The 22845-nt window shown below is 29.0% G+C and overlaps 1 protein-coding gene across 1 annotated transcript in view; it reads right to left on the bottom strand.

Moving 5' to 3' along the window:
* Positions 1-22845, bottom strand: part of LOC132948723 (uncharacterized) — a 162752-nt gene that overhangs the window by 14960 nt on the left and 124947 nt on the right. The window contains exons 4-5 of the mRNA XM_061019349.1: positions 10684-10830; positions 3250-3481 (exon numbers count right to left, since the gene is read on the bottom strand). Coding sequence (XP_060875332.1) covers positions 3250-3481; positions 10684-10830 — 379 coding nt within the window. The remainder of the gene's footprint in view (positions 1-3249; positions 3482-10683; positions 10831-22845) is intronic.

Below are 22845 nucleotides of genomic sequence, written 5' to 3'. Positions count from 1 at the left end.
GTAAAAACATTTGACTACTGATTTTTTTGTTATTTCTAAACACATATTATTTTTTTAAATTCTGAGCGGAGCGAGGAAGCTAGTGGTTTTACAATGGTGTTTATTTTAATTTTTTTTTTTCTGTATACAAAATTTCCGCCAGAAGGAGTGCTTCGATTTTGACATATTATAGTACCTTATCTTTTATCAAATTGAATCAAGATGGTACTTTAAAGAGGCCATTTTTCGAATTTCTCAATAGTTATTTAATGTCACGGGAAAAACTACCAAAAATTACCGAAAACCACTGAAAATAGGATTTTAATTTCTAACGCTTTGTTTATCACCATAGCAACGAATAAAAAAAATAATATTATAATATTAATTAAACTTACAGGCTATAATAAATAATAACAATGTAAAAAATTCAAACTGATAAACCGTCTCCGCTCAGAATCGTTTTTCTTATACAATGATATTATATCATTGAATTCAAGTTTAATACAATCCATTATACATTGACCCACTTGTAACCTACTGTACAGCAGAGTGACAACTACTCACCCGCTTTTTTTTTGAAAATAATTGCTTTTGAATTTGATTCAAGTAGTTCAGTTGATCAAAAATATACATCTATAATTTATTATATTTATGAAAATATTTGAAAATATAAGACAATATCCAAAATAATAATTCCATATTAAATAATAAAATTATTATTATTAAATAGTAAACTTTTTAAAAAAAAATGGTGGGAAAATGTCCGCATAAAAAATATATCGGGGTGTAAATCTTATAATACACCAAAAACAGTCGGGGGGGAAATTTCCACGATTCGATCATAATAGTATCATCTGGATATAAAACAATAAGCGGCAGCGTCTACTGCAGTGATTGAATTAATATTATTATCATTGAGTATATTATATTGCACAAAAATAGTATAATAATATACTCAATAATGATATTATTATTATTTTTATATATTATATTTCGAACGTTTCGTAAAACGGCTGTCGCATAGGTAATATAGGTACATGCGTGCGTGGAATGCCTTACGCTATTTTTACCACCACGTTGACTTGTAGTCATTAAGTTTGGACCATTAAGTCATTGACAGTAGGTAGTCGGAACACGTCGGTTGGTTTACTAACATATTATCGGACCATATATAAACATACTGGAAATTTACGATGGATATTTAAATAATGAATATTATACTTACATAAGTAGTATATATTTGTATGTTCACAGCCAGCTTTTTCACGGTAAACATTTTTTTTCAAGGGGGAATGTCCCCCTTGGAACACTCTGATTTACTGTGTAACACATTACACACTGATTGTCTACCAAAATTTACCTCATACAAAAAATATTTGGGATGTATCAAATTTTTAACAAATCTTAAAACTGAAATAATAATTTCAAATAAAGAACACAAATTTTTTTTTATCCAATACAGCAAATATTATAAACAGTATATAAATATTAATAATATTTACTTATTACTTTTTGTACAAATTTATTTCCTTTCATTAATAATACAAATAAACATCTAGATGATAATCGAGTATGTTCTATAAAACAATTATCGTCGATTTCAAAACTATGTAGAATTATTCCACACCAATGGCATTGAACTGCATCGTCGAGATTGATATAGTAAAATCCACATTCAGCTAATTTGTATTTATTCTGGCCGGTATTAGATGGAAACGACTTAAAAGTTCGTAACCTAGATACAAATGTAGAGAATTCTGGATACCCTGACGTTGAATTGAATCGTATTTGTTCAACCAATGACTGGATATCGTTTGTACATTTTTGGAAATTCATTTTTTTATAAAATTAAATAATAACTTGGAAAAAAAACAATTTAATGAAATGATGAGAAAATTAGTGAACGAGACACAACTTGTTGAAACAGCTAATCGTTAGTAACTGAATATAATAAAAAAAAAAAATAATCAAGTTTGAAAATGAAAAAAATTATTGTAAATTTGTTTATCAAATTTTAGATAAAAAAAAACAGTGTAACCAACATGAGTTAAAATAAAATATAGTAAATATTTTTTTACGAGGTAAAATTTGGTAGACAATCAGTGTGTAATGTGTTACACGGTAAATCAGAGTGTTCCAAGGGGGACATTCCCCCTTGAAAAAAAATGTTTACCGTGGAAAAGCTGGCTGTGAACATACAAATATATACTACTTATATATAAGTTATATATCAACACCACGCACCAGTTTACAATGAGTTTGGCATGGATCATTATTTAAACGAAATTTTTTAAAAAAAAAGTAGAGAAATGTAGGTACTTAAATAAAATCCGACGTTAAAAAGTGACTCTGCTATTGAGCACAACATTTTCATGTACCTGTATCTAAAGTTATTTGGTTGGTGTTTTAATCCGTACACGAAATAATTTTTTTCGAAGAAAATATCTATAGACTCTTTAAAACTTGAAATATTAATAAATGCCTTGGAAAAACACACAGACATAATATTATATTATATCGTTACAGTACACTAATCCATCATTTTTTTTTCACTGTTCATAAACAATATTATAAACTTGCTTTATTGTTATTTGTTAATGTCAGCTACCAAGTCGTCGGAACCATACGCAATCCCAGCACACGCCTCGCGGCTCGTAAATTGTTTCTTTCGTCGTGATAATATATTATTGCATTCATCAATATAATATTACATTTTAATATAATTTAATAATTACAAATTTAAATCGCCTCAGGTTGTTCCAACTCAACAAACATAAGTTCAAGTAGGAAAAAAATATTTTGGGGTGGGTGAGATGTCCACGGTATATTTTTTTTATGTTATACAAAATGTATTTTTTATCGTTTTAACGGGTGCAAAATATAAGGTCTGATATTGTATGCAAATGTATATTTTTATAAACGTTTAAAATAAACATTTTGTGAAACTAACAATATATGATTTAAATATAATATAAGCTCGTACCTACGCGTGTCACCTTAAAATATTTGAGTGGCGCATAAATATTTTTCGATCTGTGTTTTTAGGAAATCGTATCAACAAATGAGAATTTACCTGCATATTATATTGCCAACGGAATAACTGAACGGAAATATATCGTTTTTCGTGGCAATTTAAAGATTGATAAGTTCTTTGCAGAACTGTATATTTTTGGATGCACCCATTCGCCTATTTTTTATTTCCCAGTGTAAATGACGTGACTATACATTTTTTCCCCCATTTGATATATGTATATTGTGCTTAGTGCTTACCACTGGTAACAGTCCTCGTTGTTTTCCCCATCGCCGATACCGTCGTCGTACGCGTATTCGTCGTGTTTCGCAGCCGTCGTTGGCAAGTCCGGACGATCGCCCAGTTGTCTGAGGATGTGTGCAGCCACGTGGTCGTGTGTCGGTGAGTTGGCCAGTTGATACTCTGCGCATTCGCACAAGACGTGTTTGGCCTCGGACGTCAAACGGTACACCGGTTTTCCTCCACTGCCACCTGCACGGTACACACAAATGGTATAAGGACTTGTCGTAAGATGTCACATAAGTGATAAATATTGGAGTATTTTATTATAAACAGGTCCTGTGAGTATGATATCATAATGAAAAATAAAATATATCTATACATACATTCGGAGGTAAAAGTGCGTGTAAGTATTGATTAGGTACCACCGACGACTTTTGAAATGATAATCGATTTCGTTATAAATCATATTATTTACCAATCATGTCATTAAAAAGTCGTCTGGCCAAAACATGTGGTATCCGTCACTGAAGTGTGCAACATAGAGGCAATTTATATTTAGAAGTTATCGTTCAACTAAATTCGTTTTGATATTTGAGTGATGTTATCTATTGAATAAAACTCAAAGGTTTCATTTTGAAGCAAGTTTAAGTGTGTAAAATATTACAATTTAAAAATTTTCATACCGGCATATTCATCACTACAAAATTAAAAAATCGATAAAAACATATTCAAAAAATATTGTTACCTTCAAATTAAATAACAGGTAAATTTACTCTTAAATCTAAGCTAACATTTAGCTAAACAAGAACTGTTGGATGGTAATTTACTATAGGTAGTATATCAGAAACTTGTAAGATGGAAACAACAATATTGTGACAATGTTTATAATACGTCCTCTTAAATCAAAGCTGTTTAATTAAACTTTAATATATCTCATATAGTTCTTTATTATTCACTATGGATTTATGTGTCAATGTTAATATTGTTACACCTTACATTTATCGTATTAAATATATATAGGTATATCACATTTTTATTATTTCATACGATATGACATGTATACATTTTATTGAAATACCTTATGTAAAAATGTATGTTCCAAAGACAAAATACAGTGATACCTCTCCTAACGGATACCACTAAACAGTGATAACTTCCAAATAGCAGACATTTTTTGGGAACTAACGAAACACTTTCTACAAAATGAACCCTCTGAATAGCGAACGCCTTCGAATAGTGGATACAATTTCAGCGACCGAGATTGTCCGGCATTTAGAGGTTTCGGTGTAACTAATTTTATTATTGATATTATTGTTTTATTTTTAAAGTCCACGTTTTAATAATTACATGGTACTTTTTTTATACATATTATACAGTTACGATTTGTAACTATAATTAGAACTTTTACTTTTCAGGGATACATTGGATGCTCAAAATAAAATAACCATATCACAAATCGCTGGTTAGCATTTATCGTCGTGACTTTAACACTGCATTTATATTGTGCACGGACGATGCACCAGAAACATTGAGTTTTGAGCTTTTACATTCTTTGGCCGTAAAGCACAGTACAATAATTATATGCGTGTACAACGTACTATACGCTTAATAATATTTACATTTACGGTTCCCTGCAGTGATTGACTCCTTTGATAACTTTTTCCTAGTCAATATTCTTGTTATATTAGCGATAACATTGTTCTCCTTTGGTATTATCTACTATACTCAGGCATTTACTAGCTTTGGCTGTACATATATTAAAATTGGAACGATGTAGAATCGACATGAACAACATTAATACCTTAATACATTAATACCACTCACGGTGCGGTTTCGAGAACATCTGTATTGTTTTCGGCCAGCACAGATCGGGTTAAACTTGATGGCGATGGTATAATATAAGAAAAAACAAAATCAGATCGATATGCGTAAAACGAATTATGAGATTCTGCCAATAAACCAATACTACGATAATATTAAAAAATTTTTATAAGATTTTAGAGATGTTTTTAACCAACTACACCAATTCACGAGGTATAATACACTTAAATTCGATTCATTAAATATCCTACGCAATAATTCCTATATATATGCTCGCATTGTACATCGCATCGTCAATAATTGCTCTCAACGGTTAAAATTTGTTTAATAATGTAAAATAGTGTCTCGGTAAATCGAATAATTCTGTAGCGGAAAATTGTATTTTTATTCCTATTCGCAGCATGTCTTGAATTAAATCATGTTCGGTTGATTACATTCTTTCATTCAATTATATTGAACGAATTAAATAACATAATTTATACTCGTAGCTTACGCCGCATAAATGTTGATAAGCAAGTTCCGTATAATATAATAAGATCTGCAAAAACGGTGAGGTAGAATTATTCTGTGGTTTTTTGTTTTATATATAGGTAGGTACATAATATAATATACGGACTAGGATTATAGTTATTTGCATCTGTATATCCGACCATAAGACTTGGGGTTTCTGGGTCTCTGAGTTTTGTTATCGTTCAACCATGTGATTACTGTTCAGTTTCGTGTCATGGGTGGTTATATATATGTATATATTATACACGAGTATATAACGAGTATATATACGACTCTCCTACACATACAATTGTATCGTTCGTAGGTCGGTACCTTAATAATTCTGGCTGTCTGATCTAAATTTATTACTATTTGGACATCCACACTGTGTCCTAAAAAATCCCTGAAATTACCTCTATTTTATCGTTGTATACCTATAGAAGCTAATAATACATGTATTTGTCTATACACTCACATCAGCAGTGACGGGTTGACGACTGAACGAATTACCTATAAACGGACCCATCCAAATCTCATTGAAAATAAAAACGTCGGTATAATATATCGTATATATATTACTTCTTATTATAAATCTCCCTAGCAGAATTGAGAAATCAAGACAAGCAAATTCAGACACTTAGGTACAAATGGACAAAATATACTACAGTAATAATGCACACGTTTTGGATGCGTAAATTTAATGAGTTCAGTAAGAAAACCATTTATTGAATTTTATGCACTATCTAAAAGATATAAAAAATAAATCAGAAAATTGAAAATGTCTATAAATAGCAGAAAGAGGGCCAACATATTTATTAAAGTCTACATTTATTGATATTTAACTAAAATAAATCAATTATGTCGACAATTCCAGTTATTCCATTTTTTTTTTATTCAACTGATTATTTTAAAAAGTATTGGAAAGTTGAAGATTGAAATACTTAAATGTACTTCAAAAGGTGATACCAAACATACATAATATCATAGTAAAGCCAACCGCTCCGCTCAGAATCTAAAAACTATATAAGTAGTAAGTAGTTACTTATTATATTATTTTTCAATAATATTTGTTATAGCAGCAACGATCTGCGTGTTAGTGTGCGTATTTTTGAATTGAAATCATGGATATAAACCTGAATACATTTTTCTTCAAACGAGACTGATTAATATATCATAATAACGAATTCAACGAGTTAAAGATATTCTTATTTCTTGATTATTCTTAGTAGTTATATTATTTTATTTTGTCATCGAAAGCAAATATAAAATATTAAGATAATATAATAAGTAGTTATAATAATATAGTAAAAGGCATAATAATATAATATACTAATGCGTGATAACTACCGAATAAGCATGAGAAATAAAATACAATATTATTGCACCTGTCTTCATAAACTATTGTTCGGCCCTTAAATTGCCTTAGAATAAATCCACGTTCACGGTGCACCTGCAAGGCGATGTTAAATAAGTGTTCATATTACTCTCTGTTTCCGGTAACGCAGTAATTTAGCGAGAGTGTTGAAAACTATTCTTGTTCCCGGCCAAAGTAAAACAAAGCGTCGCAAAGTTTGTGTGAACTTTAGTACTTTTATCTTATTTTTTCTTTGTACCTATAGGTTCTCTAGGCACAATGACGAGTGAGAAAATTATGAAATACGCACAGAAACGTGTATACGAATGCATAAAATATAATAAATTATAATATTGTATTAGAGCATGTAGGTACCTAATATTATAATAAATTATTTTATATTATACTTTAGCGGTGGGTAATATAATAATAATTGATGTCACACGATCGACCCAAAAAATATTATATATATATTAAAATATTTTTACTGTACCTACTCGTTTTTTTTATTAACGTTCCGCAGAACAATTAACGTAGATAATCTCGAGTAATATTGATGTCGTGCTCACGACAAAACGCATTAATTAGTCGTGGCCAGACTGAAACCGCTCCGGTACGGTTTTCAAACGTATTCAAACGGAATACGTTAATATAATATTATTTGTATATCGTTTCATAGGACTGTATAATTTTGATATTTTGTCTGTTTTGAAACGAATTATGAATCTAAAAAATGTGTGCGTTATTATACAGCTAGGTATTAGGTGAAACAGGTAGTTACGAAGTAATTCGTAGTCAGAAATCTCGTGTACCTATTATAATATATTATAGAATAATATCATATTATACATGTGTATAAAAAAATTAATAAACAACTGTATTCCGGTGGGTTTCATAAAACTTTGTTGTAGCTCTGTGGTTTGAAATAAAATCATCTAAACTTCTTCGTTTCGAATGCTGCAATGCGTGCGTTACGAACACGCAACCCTCCGACAAAAACATTAATGCTAATTAGCTTTATACAATATCATAATATACATACGGTATTTTCAATGTTCACTTGTTACTTGCATTTTTATACGTTTTGATACGTAATCGAATCGAAACAAGACAATAAGACCAGCACACACTATGAATCAATCGCCACAGTGAATTTGTTTATTTCACATACTTATTTATATAATGTAATATAATATATATTATTATGATGATTTATATTAATACATGATACCGAAACTATAAATATAGTATGGATATAACGACTCGTCGTAAACTTAAACATTTGTCACTATAATACGACCTGTCATAAAAGCTAAATTGAGTTTTCAATTTTTGGTGGGATTGAATTTTTACAATGACTATATTTTTCAACAAATAACTAATATTATCTATTTTTTCCAAACACTACGATCATATACGATGTCATTTTTATGAAACAGTTTTATTGCCATATAATTTTAAACCATTCAATTTATAAGCGTCCGCGATACTGTAATGGGTCAGCTGTCTATGCTAGGCCATATTAAAGTCATATAATTGTATTTTGAACATAATATATATTTATATATTGTACGCACGTTAAAGAGAAAAACGAATAGAAAATACATATTATTAAATCCGGATTGATGAGAAATAAGTTAGGTACTTATTATACAACGAGACGGGTAGAGAATTTCATTTAACATTGTTTCAACAGTAAATGTAAAAAAAAGCATTTGTTTTTATTTAAAATAATATTCGTAGTATGTTTTTGAGTCCATATTATAAAAGTTATGCAAAGTTCAAAACATGAAAATATCAAAGTGCAATAATATTGGATTGTTCCTAATCACATCTAATTTCTACCTAAATATGCAACATCACACATTAACACCTCACTCTGATATAAAAAAACTAACGTATATCTACCTAAAAAAAAATCTGTGTCCATAAACAATTAATATATTAAAAAAATTAGGTCATTAACCTTAGAATCACGATTGTACTCTTCCTAGGCATACCCAAATCATTATTAATACACTCCGAATCAGCCATTGTTACTTAAGCACCTCGAGATTACACAAGAACTACCACTATGTGTACCTTGTGCTCTTCCTGTTACAGATTAATACTATTATTCACGAGCTCAATCTCCATCATAATCTATGTGAACTTAAGCATCAGATCCGGAAACCACCACTTAACTCATAAGATTCACCAATTTATTGGAATTATATAATAATATTTAAATTTACTTACCTGTACCAATATTATTATTTCCTTTAATAATTTGTGTCTTATTTAAATTATGTAATTTTATTTTATGTTGATCGTTAGTACCTAATGCTATTATCTTGCTGCATATATAAAAAAAAAAATACTTTACCCACCAGCCATTAGAATTGTTTTGTATGACTTTTTGGATTGGCAATTGTTACTTAAACAATATGTGATTTAACGGGTAAACAATACTCTATTCCAAATAAGTCTAGAAAAACTGCGCAGCCTCTGTACGGTAGAACCGCTGTGATTGGCCGCAGTAGTCAGCTGCGCCGACTGCAGCCAATGAGACTGTACATGCGCAAACCACGACGCGTTTCCGTCGGGATTTTTTTCATACTTATTTGGAATAGAGTATACATGATATGAAAAATATTTATGGATATTATCAATATAATATTATATGTCTAAATAAAGAAGTATAAATTGTAATTAAAATAATATTATGTTATTTTTCATCAGCAAGAAGTCACTAGGCCGGGATGTTTTACACTCGAGATGTTTTAACGTATGCTATTCGGTGTAACTTAACCAATAGCACCGCCACCACTAGTTAGACACTATTAATTTAATTTTAAACAAACATTAATTATACATACTACATAATATTATACAATATGTATTATGTATGTTATATGATCCTACCACCGCGCTGTCGTTGTCACCGCCAATTAAACTCACCGCGGTGGCGTTTTCTTGGTAAGTATATATAATAATATATCTACAAAGTACGCTTCGTGTACTTTGTATAATAACTATCACGAACACAGTTTTCGAGATTTTTGGAAAAAAAACCAACATACAGACATTCTAACCCCATGCTATAATTAATATCTCCGTTTTCAGTTAACCGACGTTATTATATATTCGCTATGTGGCACACGTTTGAAATCGGCCTGAAAAGTGAAATTCGAGAATATCGCGCCATTTTATTTGAACAATATTATTATAATAACCGTGTATGTTATAAATGTTATAATATATATGTCTGTATTGTCTATGTCTTAACTTAAATCACGTGCTTGAATCATACAATGGAACTGCGATTTTGTTTTTCATTTCACTTTTGTAAAAATATATAATATTATATATGTGTAGTATAATAATATATTTATAGAGTTTTTGAATTTTTTATTCAAGTTGATTAAAAATATTGTTTCAAAAACTTTTGTTTAGTTTAATGCAATAATTCTCATAATTTAACTACTCGTATAAAAAGTTGATATAATTATTTAACATAAATTAAAATAATCTTAGTTTTATATTTTTGACTGTTTAGAATGAATTACACATCCCCGAGAATCGAGATTATATTATTCATTAATAATAACAATTGGTGATGAACCATTTCTAATTTTTTAGATAGAATGATTAGACTTCTTTGAATATTTAGTATTCAGTTGATTTTTGTGATACAATAAAAAATTTAATTTTTTAAGTGATTTATTGTGACATTTTTAGACATTTTTTCGATAATTTTTTAGAACCCCAATAATAATATTATAATATAAAAATATGTTATTCGGACCTATTTGCTGTTTTCGTGATCTCGGTGATAATTCTGCCCTTTGGTGGTGGCTCGCGTTGTACTGTTGTGGCGGAGGTGGAGTGTGTTGCACCGACCCCGCGTTTACAGCCGAAGATGATTTTTTCGATGACTTTTCCCGCCGATTTTCTGAAAAAAAAACAAACGGAATGGGTAAATTATTATTAATATAAAATGTACCTAATAATGTTATGTATATATTATATGTTATATTCTCGCCGTGACGCATATTACAATAGTGATATATTATAATTGAACTGTATATAGGTGTGTATAGATAGTAACATAGAGCGATTTAACCTTATAACCGGCTTCATTCAATTTGTATCTATACATTACTATAAAAGTAAAATTTCTGATCCAAAATATGAAATTAAAATTGTTAGCGCTATCATTTGAAAAATAAAAAAAATACATAAAATTAAAAAATAATAACTGTACAATGCCTAGAATGAGGATATTATTGGAACTGGGAGCTTTCATGGATTTGTCTCTATAGCAGTGTGTGCAACCAGTGGATGAACTAGGATTTTTTTATGGTGGTCACTAATGGATACTATTTTGATAATAAAGCTTATGTACCTACTTATTATGATAAAAACCAAGATAATACCTATTTGTTGGTAGTTGGTAACCCATAATTAATTTAATTCTATGCAGACATACGTGATAACTGATATCTGAGTAATTTATAGTAAAAAAAAAAAGTTCAATATGCGGGACGGTGGTTGCTTCAGAACAGTAGCACTTCAATTTATCGCGAAGTCAACTTGTCGTGACGTCAAATCATCGTGTATATATTATATATATATTTTTAAATTTTTAAATTGTAACAATTGGTTTTGTGTTGGCACATTTTTAAGTGTTCCATCTTTATTTTATCAAGTTTATACTATTCAGTATTCACGCAGTACAACATTCAAATGTTTTACTATCAGCTTACATCTTATTACGTTGTTAAAATGGGAAGGATAATGTTGGATTTAAATATTATATATATATATTTACATTGGATTAACACTCGATGAATTGACGTATATCCCTTCAGAGAACCCCTCCCTCCTCCTTAGATCTGCCAATATGTGCACCCTTCTGATGTTTCATCGGTCATACATATGCAAAAACTGTGCAGAGTTCTTACTCATTTTTACTTAAATGTAATAATATAATCGAATTTCATTACGATTTTATTTTATACTCAACACCAATTATTAATATTTATATAATATAGTAACATAATGTACGCCTCACGCCCACAATTCAATAAATACACTATAGTACAACGCGTATGTGAAAACTGTTTGATGATAACTTTTTACTGCAGTAACACACTCGATTCGCACTTCTTGTAACACCACTTCGGATTTATATTCGTTTCCAGCAAATCTACAACAATTTTATTTTCATATTTCCATACGCTATTCATATATTATGTGCACATAGAGTCATTTATAGATTCCGCTATGCACTTCAAAGAAACAGCATAAAATTCAATATTGAAAAATTACATGTTTCAGTTAAAAGGACGTATATAGTATACCACTATTATCTACTCAGTTCATTATTTGATGTATTCAATAAATTACCCGTTTCCTTCCGTGATTAAACCGGGTTTTTTTTCAATTTCCTTTTTTTTTCTAGTGAATAATAACAAATCAAGTTTATATTATTTTTTAAATATAATTTATGAAAACAAATATCATGTTAAATTAATATAAATATTATGAAAAGCAATGATCAACTACTCATAATAAAAATATAGATTGTATTTAATGTTTATTAAAATATAAGATTATTATAATAAACAGAAAGACACAAATGTTTGTGGACAAAACTGGACTACCGATTTAAAATTGTTTATATACCTATATAATATATACTTGCAAATTAAAAAAAAATCAGATTTTGAATAACAACATTATTAAAGAAAAAAAAGGGTTTAAACATATGCTTGGGGAATCACTCTGTATATTAAATTATTAGTTGGAAATTTTCTATGATTTTTGAAACCATGAACGGGCAGATATATTAAACATAAGTTGAAAGTTGTATACCTGTATCTAAGATTTTCGATGTAAAATTAATTTCCAATGTTCGAGAGGTTTTAATATAAAAATAATACTTGTAGATGTAAAATCATATCATATTCACTGGTTGTAGTTGTGTGTATTTTTTTAACAAAACAAGGTAAAATTATATTAATATAATTTATAAGCGAGTAATTCGCTTGTTCTAAAATTTTTTTAATAAGCTTGCAGTACTTAATTAAATACACATGACCATTTGAAACGTCATGATAAAAAAAAACATTTTTTTATCATCATTGTCATGCAAATGATCTTTTGGTTTTGTCTCTAACAACACTATTGTTTACCTTCTTTTCACCACATTTCCCACAACAAACATTTTTTTATCGTCTGACGGCAATCCCTCTGTCATATTTCCATTGCCCATTGTTTTTTTCGCGTAATCCACAAAAACGCAACTAAAGTCAAACATTTCGCTTTGTTTTCCCATGCACTAGGGAGAAAGTGTTTGGGGAATTAAATACAATATGTTAGTCATAAATCATATTTTTTTATTATTAAAAAGTGCAATCAATGTTTTGTAATAAAAAATAATAATTTATCCTTATAACTTTATTTAAAAACACAATTGTAAACGGATATTTATATATATTTTTGTTGAATATTGATAGACTCAACAAGAGCTAGAGATTAGGAAATCCATATATGATAAACAATATTAATATATGATGATTTAAATAAAATAGGTAGTATACTACTTGGAGAAAGTTTTAGCATATTATAACCCTAGTTAAATATCTTATCAAAAATCTACTTTTGGAAAAACTTCTCTCTGCAACTACTCAAATTTTAATATACATTTTTATTTGAACTTTTTCATAAGCTCACAGCAGGTAGTATTTATACATTATTATGAAATTATTAACTATGTTCAATATAATATGGCCATATACATATTATGTATAATATTATAATGTCAACAGTTAGATTAAATATTTTATTAACTACAATTTTCAATAGGCATATTGTTACATTATTATTCTACATTAAGTTGCATTTAACGAAATATTAAATAACACGCATATCATGGGCAACAAACAATTTGTATTATATATAGTTATCCATAAAATAGAATTGAATAAATTTGGTTCTAATTTGGTTTGATTCTCAAAAATATTTCATTAAACAGAACATTTTGTTAAATGGAATACTGGAATAGTTGCACTGTATTATAATAATTACATAAATTACATTTTTTAATGATATTTTTTTATTAACAATTTCCATAAAAATAATCACGTTATATTTTTCAATTCTGATCGATTTGTACTCCTATTTCTCTATTATATACAAATTTATAAATGTAAATGTAACAATTGTAACGTCAATTATAGTTATGAAATGTCGTTGGATATTACTTTTTCAAAAAAGAAAATAACAAGAAAATTCCATATCACATGAGATGCATATTATATTAGAGATATTGTCTCTGTTTATAGTAGCATGTTTTATTTTCCATCGAACTCCATATGCTTCAGTAGAATGGACAAAATATAAGACGCGTGTTGTGTAACGATTTATTGCATTGTGTATAGGTTAAAAGCCAATGTTTTCGACTTAAACGCTCTAGTGGAGGATGCACGGCGACAAGGGACCTAACGTCAGTCTATGGTAGATAAAACACCATTAATCATGTCTTTTTATTAAGCTAAACGATTATGTACTCAGGAAAGGTGTCCCTCGCGCAGTGTCGGGCGAACGAAGATGCACTGGCTGTTACACTTTACACCTCTGATAAAAATCCCACCCGACATTTGAAGGGAATTCATCGATACTGGATAAACGTCATATTATTATATTGTAACTGTTATTAGTGGTGGTACCTGTAAAATTGAGTTTAATTAGGCATTAACCAAAACATACTTTGCATTTTAATTATGACTCTGATTCATTTGTGTATATAATTTTGGTAAATCATATTTCAAAAATATTATTATATACGAATTATCGGTGTGGACAACTGCATATTATTATATATTCCTGATGAATTACTAAAAGTTTATGACGCTTACACGATGACGTATAACCTTCAAGGTTGTGAAAAAATCATATAGGTCCAACGAAAAAATGTGTATTTCATTTAAAATTCGTATAAACGTACATTATAATATCTATCAGACAGTAGCAAAAAAATACACGTAATACTATATACAACACGACGAAATTAACATAATATTGTAATTATCTGTAGATTATGGTGTCATTTTTTTGGCTTTGTCGGGCTGTGGTTGACTGTATACACGATCAACCTGCTGAGCAGTGCAGACTACAGATGCATTTTAATAAAAAAGTACGATATATAGTTATTTAATGATATTATAATATGCAATACTGCAATTCATGAATATTACCGTCGTGTCGTGTTTGTAAACTACATAATATTATAGCATAAAAAAAAATTAGGAAATAATACATTTTTCAACAGTCCACGTAAAATATACACAGGCTGCTGCAGTTAACTAATTACAACAAATAATATTCCATTTATTATTGTATCGTGTTCACTGACAATTTTTAAGATAAGTATCTATACTGCTATTAAGTATTACAGTATAAAATATACACTCGCATTTAACCAAATGTAATAATATTTTATTGTCTCCCTCCTGTACGTTGCTACGGCAACCCATGTCCCTTCATAATAATATTATCACAGATTATACGAAAATAATTAAAATAATAAATAATTTCATAATAATATAATCTGTGATGTTATTGTGCAAAAACTTATTAATCACATTATTTAATTTTACGGGTTCATTGGTACGTTCTATTATAAAATATGTAGCTTTATTTTATTTTTCGACAATGTTACATTATAATATTATAACGTGTACACGCATAGTACGATTTTAAAGCGTAGGCATACATTATCATATGCACAATATTATAAGCTCGCATTATATTGAGATTAATCTAAAAAAGAAAAAAAAATCACCCACCAGTTACAGTCTTTGTTAGAAACGATACGTGTTTGTCAAAGGGTGGGGAAGAGATTTATAGTAATACGATATAATATAGTCACGGCGACTGACTCGAATCGTTTGCACCGGATTAAAGCGTTAACATTTTATCCGGATTGGCTCTCGTTCCATTACCCTCGAGGGCACAGCCGTTAAGTATATTCTGTTTGTGTGCTCTTTAGATGTAGTTTTTCTTCAATTTTGATCTGAAAATGTCATCATACACCCCAGGCATACCCAGTGTCGGCCTGGCTATGGTCGCTGGACGCCATGGCCCCGGGGTCCCTCGGTTTATTATTTATTTTAGGGTCTCGAAAATTTGTATTTGGTTGACGTGTTCCTGTCTTTATAGGCCATAAGGAGAAAGGACTCAGCAAAGTATTTATCGCGATATTTAATTGTACTTACATTTTAGGCACATTTTTTTTTTACTGCAGCCTGCGGGGCCTAAATCCGTTCGTAGTGGGGCATTGGGAGCCATAAAAAAAAAACTTATCCATGGGTCTTTGCCTCTTTGGTGTGCCCGGCCGACACTGGGAATACCTATTGCGGTTGAAAATTAAACAAAAATATTTCCGATGGTAAAATTACGTATATAGACAAGTTATAAAAGCACGGCATTGTCCACGTTTGTTTAAGTCCAGCCGTTTATATATACAGTCCATTGCGTGTTGAATTTATTTATTTTTTTGTATGAGTTTGAGTTGAGAAAAAAAAACAAATTTACGATAGCCAGCCCGCATAATATTATATACGTACCATAAAATGTGTTCTGTACCCTAGGCCGTTTTGATAAAGGCACTGACTTACGCACGTTGTACGTATTGTACGAACACTTATCTCAACGTCGTCGTAACCGAAAATGCACGGTGCAACGTGCTTATTGTTCAAAACGAAATGGGTTGGAAAATATTGTCTATATGCAGTTCGGACGTTATTATTCAACCACAGACCGTAAATCGCGCCCGTACGTTTTATCCAAAGTTCATCTAGTACCAAGACATATGTGTGTAATAAAAAGGGTTGAATTGCGAAGTTGATATAACGCGCATAAAATATAATAATATACCTATTATTGGTGGCCGAAAGTTTTATTGTCGTTCAAACGGAACGTATGGTTTGCAGCGTTTCGCGTTTAGGTATATCCGCGTTCTTCTCTTGTATTGTGTTCTGAGAATAATATCGCATAATATTTTCCTCGGGTACAGATTGCGTTAGTTATTATATTTTGATTACCCGCTCGTGTGCTTTAGTAGAGTGAGCTTGGCATTGTATAATATAATTATAATCATAAAACAAAGAGAAATTTTAAGCCAAGAATAAAATTTGAAATTTAATAGAATCCACCGGCTTCATATAGCGTTATTATAAATACGTATTTAATTAACGTTTGATTTGAAAACATTGTCCGGAGCGGCACCGGTTCGCAAGCTGTCTCTGACCTTTTGATGCAACGTCCGAAATTTTAACTTCAAAAATTCTTTTTTTTAAGCTGCCACATCATATTATACATTATTGCCCATATTATGCGTAGTCAGTTTATGCGTCACATAAGACACACTTGTTTGTTGTTATTGTGATTAGACATCAAATCTGTACAGTGTTAAATAATATAATAAATGAGTTGTGCGCAGGTACTCGTAAACGGTAAAAAATAACATTACATATACGAGTATACATATTACATATTATAAGTATACATATATAAATAAATAAACAGGCTATGATGGTAGGTGCAGGGAATTTTCAACAACGGACCGATATTACAACTTTAGAGTGCATGCCTATTGTGTTTATATACATTTGATATCGAAACGTTGAATTTAATTTTCGATTTAACTCAACAATGTTGTCCCAGTATGAATTCGAAAGTGTTTCGATGTAATCCATGGGCTCAGAGCATGAATTATAGGTAATAATATGGCGTGGACATAAAATAAAGCGTATATGTCCAACTGACGAAAAAATCAATAGTATAATATAGGAAGTATGCCGAACAAAAATATCAATCCTGCAATCCTATTCAAAAGAAGAACTACGTACTTATAATAAGTACACTACAGTGCAGTCGTTCTCGAACGGCGTGTTGTCCGAAAAATATTTATCCCCCCCCCACCACCCCCTAAACAGCAAATAATATAGTAAATCAAAACCACAGAGTATCATTTAGATTCTAGACGTTCCTATTTTATTCCCAGATGATACATACCAACAGACAGTTTTATAACTTCTGATTGAAATTGAAATCCGTCTTAAAATTGCTACAACTACTTTTCATTTACAGACTTACAGTGCAAACATTTTTTCCATTGTACAGGAAGATAGTAAAAAGGTTTACGGCAAGACAGCAGTAAAGATATAAGTTTATTATATTTTAGATAGGTACGTATACGAAAAAAAAATAAATTTTATCACTGACGGTGAAAATCGGGAAAATAACTTATCTTATATATCTTGTGTACTTACAATTTATATAATCTATTAGGTAGGTATAATATACAATTATGTTACATTAGTTTATTTATGCGATTTTACTACCAGTAAAAGTAAGTATAAAAAAATTATATAAACAAGATGATTCACTGAGCATGCTCACCCTCTATTTTTTTTTTTTTTTTTTGAATCATGCAGTTATTTAAATTCTGATTTTTAGAGTTTTCAAGTATACTAAGACGCAAAGACAATATTTTCAAATTTTTAAGATTTGTTGTACTATAGGTACTTAAAAAATAACGATTTTAATAAAATAAATCTCAAGAACTTAAAAAGGTAATCTTCTAATATACCTATTTACAATTTAAAAATAAAAATTTGAATAAATGCATTATTAAAGGAAATAATGGTTTGGTGAATGGTGAATCTAAATTATTAAACCAAATTTTTTTGTATGCATTTTATAAAACAAATAAATAATTAAAATATATGCTTACTAAAAATAAAATTAAAAAAAAAATTTTTCACAACCATGAAATTGTACGGAATATACATGTATCAATTTTTAAATGAACATTTACCTGCTGTAATCATATATAAATAATGTTTAAAAGTCCCTACGTATCATTAGAAAAATAATAGAAAATTGTTGTCGTTTCCATTACAAAAAACTTTGTATAATTAAATTTAATTTGGTAATTAGAAGCAAATAGTTATATTTTTAAATGTTCGATATATACATATTATAACAGTGTGTACTTTCGTATGCAAAAAAAATAAAACCAACTTAAATAATATTTTTCAGATGGCAATATTTTTATCGTTTTGTTAGTTATATAATAATAAGTTTCATCTTTATCGTCTGTAGTTCGTCCATATTTTACGTCTTTTGGAATATTCGTTTGTGATACAACAATCAACATTTTTGAGATAATTAGTACCTAACGAACTTCTCTGCCATCTAAGGCGAACAATGATCATTCGACCCTCTTATACATATAATGCTCAACAATGGTCAATGATTTATTAAAATATTTCTTGTCTCCATCCACCCACTTCAGCCGTTCATGAACTTGCTATATATTATACTACCTGCAGTGGCAGGTAAGAAATTATTACATTTATTTGAAGTCTACTCATTATAATAATTCGGTCATAATATGTTTTACATTCCGTTTGACTATGCAAAACACCACTTCAAAACCTTATAATATAAGGTATGATTTTAATAATAAATTTATATATATATACATCAGTCCATCGAGTTATCCCGCTTTCCAGTGTTGCCTTTTTGTAGAAACCGGAAAACTACTGCATAAGTATATACACTAGTAAAATTAATTATTGAATACAAAACAATCAAAACAATTAAATAGCACTAAAATATTATGTGTGAAAGAACGTATGAAAAATAAGTCATAAAAATCTTTAAGCAGTAAGTATAATACATTAATACACATACCTACAGTATACCTACTTGCTAAAAAATATTTAATTATAATTCACAATCCAAAACACACTCCATAATATATATATATGACTACATTATAGTTTAGATTATCTATCATCGTTACATCACATCGTACTTATTATATTTTCAAATTGTATTATGTCTAAATACAATATAACAAAAATTATTATTATTGATGAATTTTAAAATTACTCATTGTTAGACTTTTTTTATGTTTAAGGTAAACACATTCATATCAACCTCAATATAGTTGAATAACGTTTTACACATCAGTTTAATGAAAACATCTTTTAATTTTTTTAATTAAATTTCTGATAGAAATAAGTATTACAATTTATATTTAAAATCAATTTTATACATAAGTGTATAGGTAGATGGTTTAAATTATAAATAACGTTCAAAAGACATTTGTAAGCAAAAGAAAATGGTCTAAATTTAAAAGGAATATAATCATAAACTTAGAAACATTGTATATTTTGGAAATTTAAGAATAATACCTTATGCATGGTTAATATCTTTGTACATTGTAAATAATAATTGTTTTAGTTTGTTTCTTATTATTATCCACCACTATTTCCCGTATTTTACTACTACTTTAATAATAATAATACACAGGCAACAAGCACGCGACTTATACATCATCAAAATATTATATTCGTGATATCAAAACAAACAATTATATTGCTATGAATACAGCAATTATTTGTTTTGAGGTTTCCATTATAATCGACCAACTATTAGATTTTACAATATTAGAATAAAATAAAAATGTTAAAAATAGTTTTATGGCTATACTTTTAATGTACACACAGACATCGTAGAACCATCTATAATATAGATATTTTCAAAAACAGAAATGTATTATTGTAATTTCAGTTCTTTTAAAAATCCACCTATTATATACATTTTGATTGCTAATCTATACACACTATAATAGTAGGTATGCCCGTAATATTTGTGGTTCGTGGTTCGTGATTAGTTAAAATTAATATAAGTATAATATATATTATTATAGTATATATTTTTAAGAGTTCCTAATAAATGGTGAGCAAATGGGAATTACACGAATATGCTCATCCACCTCGATTCATATTCTTTGAGTTTTTAATTTAATCTCCCTCCGGAGCGATGGCCACGAATCATTCGTGAATATTTCTGCGCAGCTTTTCAGCCATGAATCACGAATGAAAAATGTCTATGCCGTTCACGGATCTCAATAAATATAGCGAATCGTGTGTAGTTACTAGTTAGGTAGGTACCTCATATTATGTGATTGGTGTATATAAATTACTATTAATTACAATGATAACAATGCTTTTACATAATACTAATCACTATTGTACTCTTGTTGTTAGCAGTATCTCGTTATTCGATTTACAGGATAATATTACAATATTATGTCTATTGACCGTGTTTAATACTTACAGGTAAACGATTTTGCGTCAAGGTAGTAATCCCTTCTTCGTGATCTTATTTACTGTCTCAAAATAGACTATAATATAGAACAGACATTGGTATAATACGTATATTATCGTAAGCTCATGTTCAAGCTAGCATAAAATATTAAATTTTATCTTGTCGGTTTTCACGGTAAAAAATAAAAGACGGTCGATATAATTGTTTCCTATTATATTTTAATTTTAACTTTTGTTTAAAAGTAATAAAAATATAGAGTAATTATTTATACAAATGAAAAATTATGCAAATAATGTAACTTTCAGTACCCACTAAGCTTGCGTGGTTCATTGAAAAAAAAAAAATAATAATAATAATTTAATAAAAACGAGTTAGTACAATTTTTCTATAGACTAAAAAGGAATTGTTTTTATTGTGAAAACATAATAACATTTTTATGGATTTAAAAAAAAAATTATATTTGTAAATATAATGTGCCAAGTAGCTACACTTTCGGTTTTAGTACATAATAAGAAATAACAACTTTTGTATTGGTATTATTATAAAAATATACAGACCTACCTCCAAAGACAAGAAGCATTAAATTAAATATGTATTATTAGTAGTATTTTCTTAGCATACAAATGTATTCTAAGGCTAATTTAAATAAGTGTATTTTTTTCTCTACGGCGTGAATTTGGTTATCTTGTGTATTATTCTTTGGTTTGGAGCATAACTAAATCTCGTATAATATAATATGTATAATGAAAACATGGAAAATATGTACAAAATAAGTAAATACAATAACATTATATTGTTGCACGTTGTACCTATTTCATTTATAAATACATATAAGTGTATAAAAATTATTACATTTTAGATTCCTATGCTGTATAGTTCTATAACTTAACACAATTGTTTGTGTTTAAATATTTATCGTGTTTTTTTATAAAATAATTATTGTGAGATGAGTAATGTGTAAATTCGATTTAGAAAAAAATATCCTAAGATTACCAAAGAAATAGATTTTGTTCAAACATCAAACTTATTTTAATTATACTGGCCAGTGTACATATTGAATTATTGATTCATCAAAAATAAAATAATGATAAGAAAACAAAAATTAAATGAGCATAATCAAAAACGGTATAACGAACGCGCACAGAATACGCAAATATTTATAAAAGTATCCGAATTGAATCTAATTGCAGAAGGTGCAATAGTAATAAAATTCGATACTTTTGTTACTGCAGATTAAATTACCAAGTTTATATTATTTTAGTAGACAACAAGGTAGTGCAGAGAATATAAATACGTAGGTACGCGGTCTTATGTAGTTATGCACCTACTGGTGGTATTGCAATCCATGGTTAATCGTAAATGAACATTCTCGGGATGAAGAAATTTGGAGTTAAACACGTCGTAGATGGCGTTAGTAAACCGATGAAAAATGGGAGACAAAAATATAGTTTACTCGAAATCTAAAACAAATAAAACACATCAAAGGTAAACGTGCTCTTGTCTATTATAATAGAGCAGCTGTAATTGTCGTTATTATTGATTAATGGGATAAAAATAATAATGACAATAATATTGTTCAGAAAAATTGTATAGCCAACATGTTCCTCGACTATAGAACACAACTTTTAAAGACCCTCATTATATTTTATGAAAAGGAAATGCTTTGGCTGTTATATTATTTTGTTTTGATTTTAACGTCGTCGAGTGAAGTATATATATTATATAATAAATATATATATATATATATAGGAATTGGAAAATTTGTTTCAACGTA

Source organism: Metopolophium dirhodum, chromosome 7 (assembly GCF_019925205.1).
Source record: "Metopolophium dirhodum isolate CAU chromosome 7, ASM1992520v1, whole genome shotgun sequence".
NCBI lineage: Eukaryota > Metazoa > Arthropoda > Insecta > Hemiptera > Aphididae > Metopolophium > Metopolophium dirhodum.
This window is presented reverse-complemented; position numbering and strand designations above follow the sequence as displayed.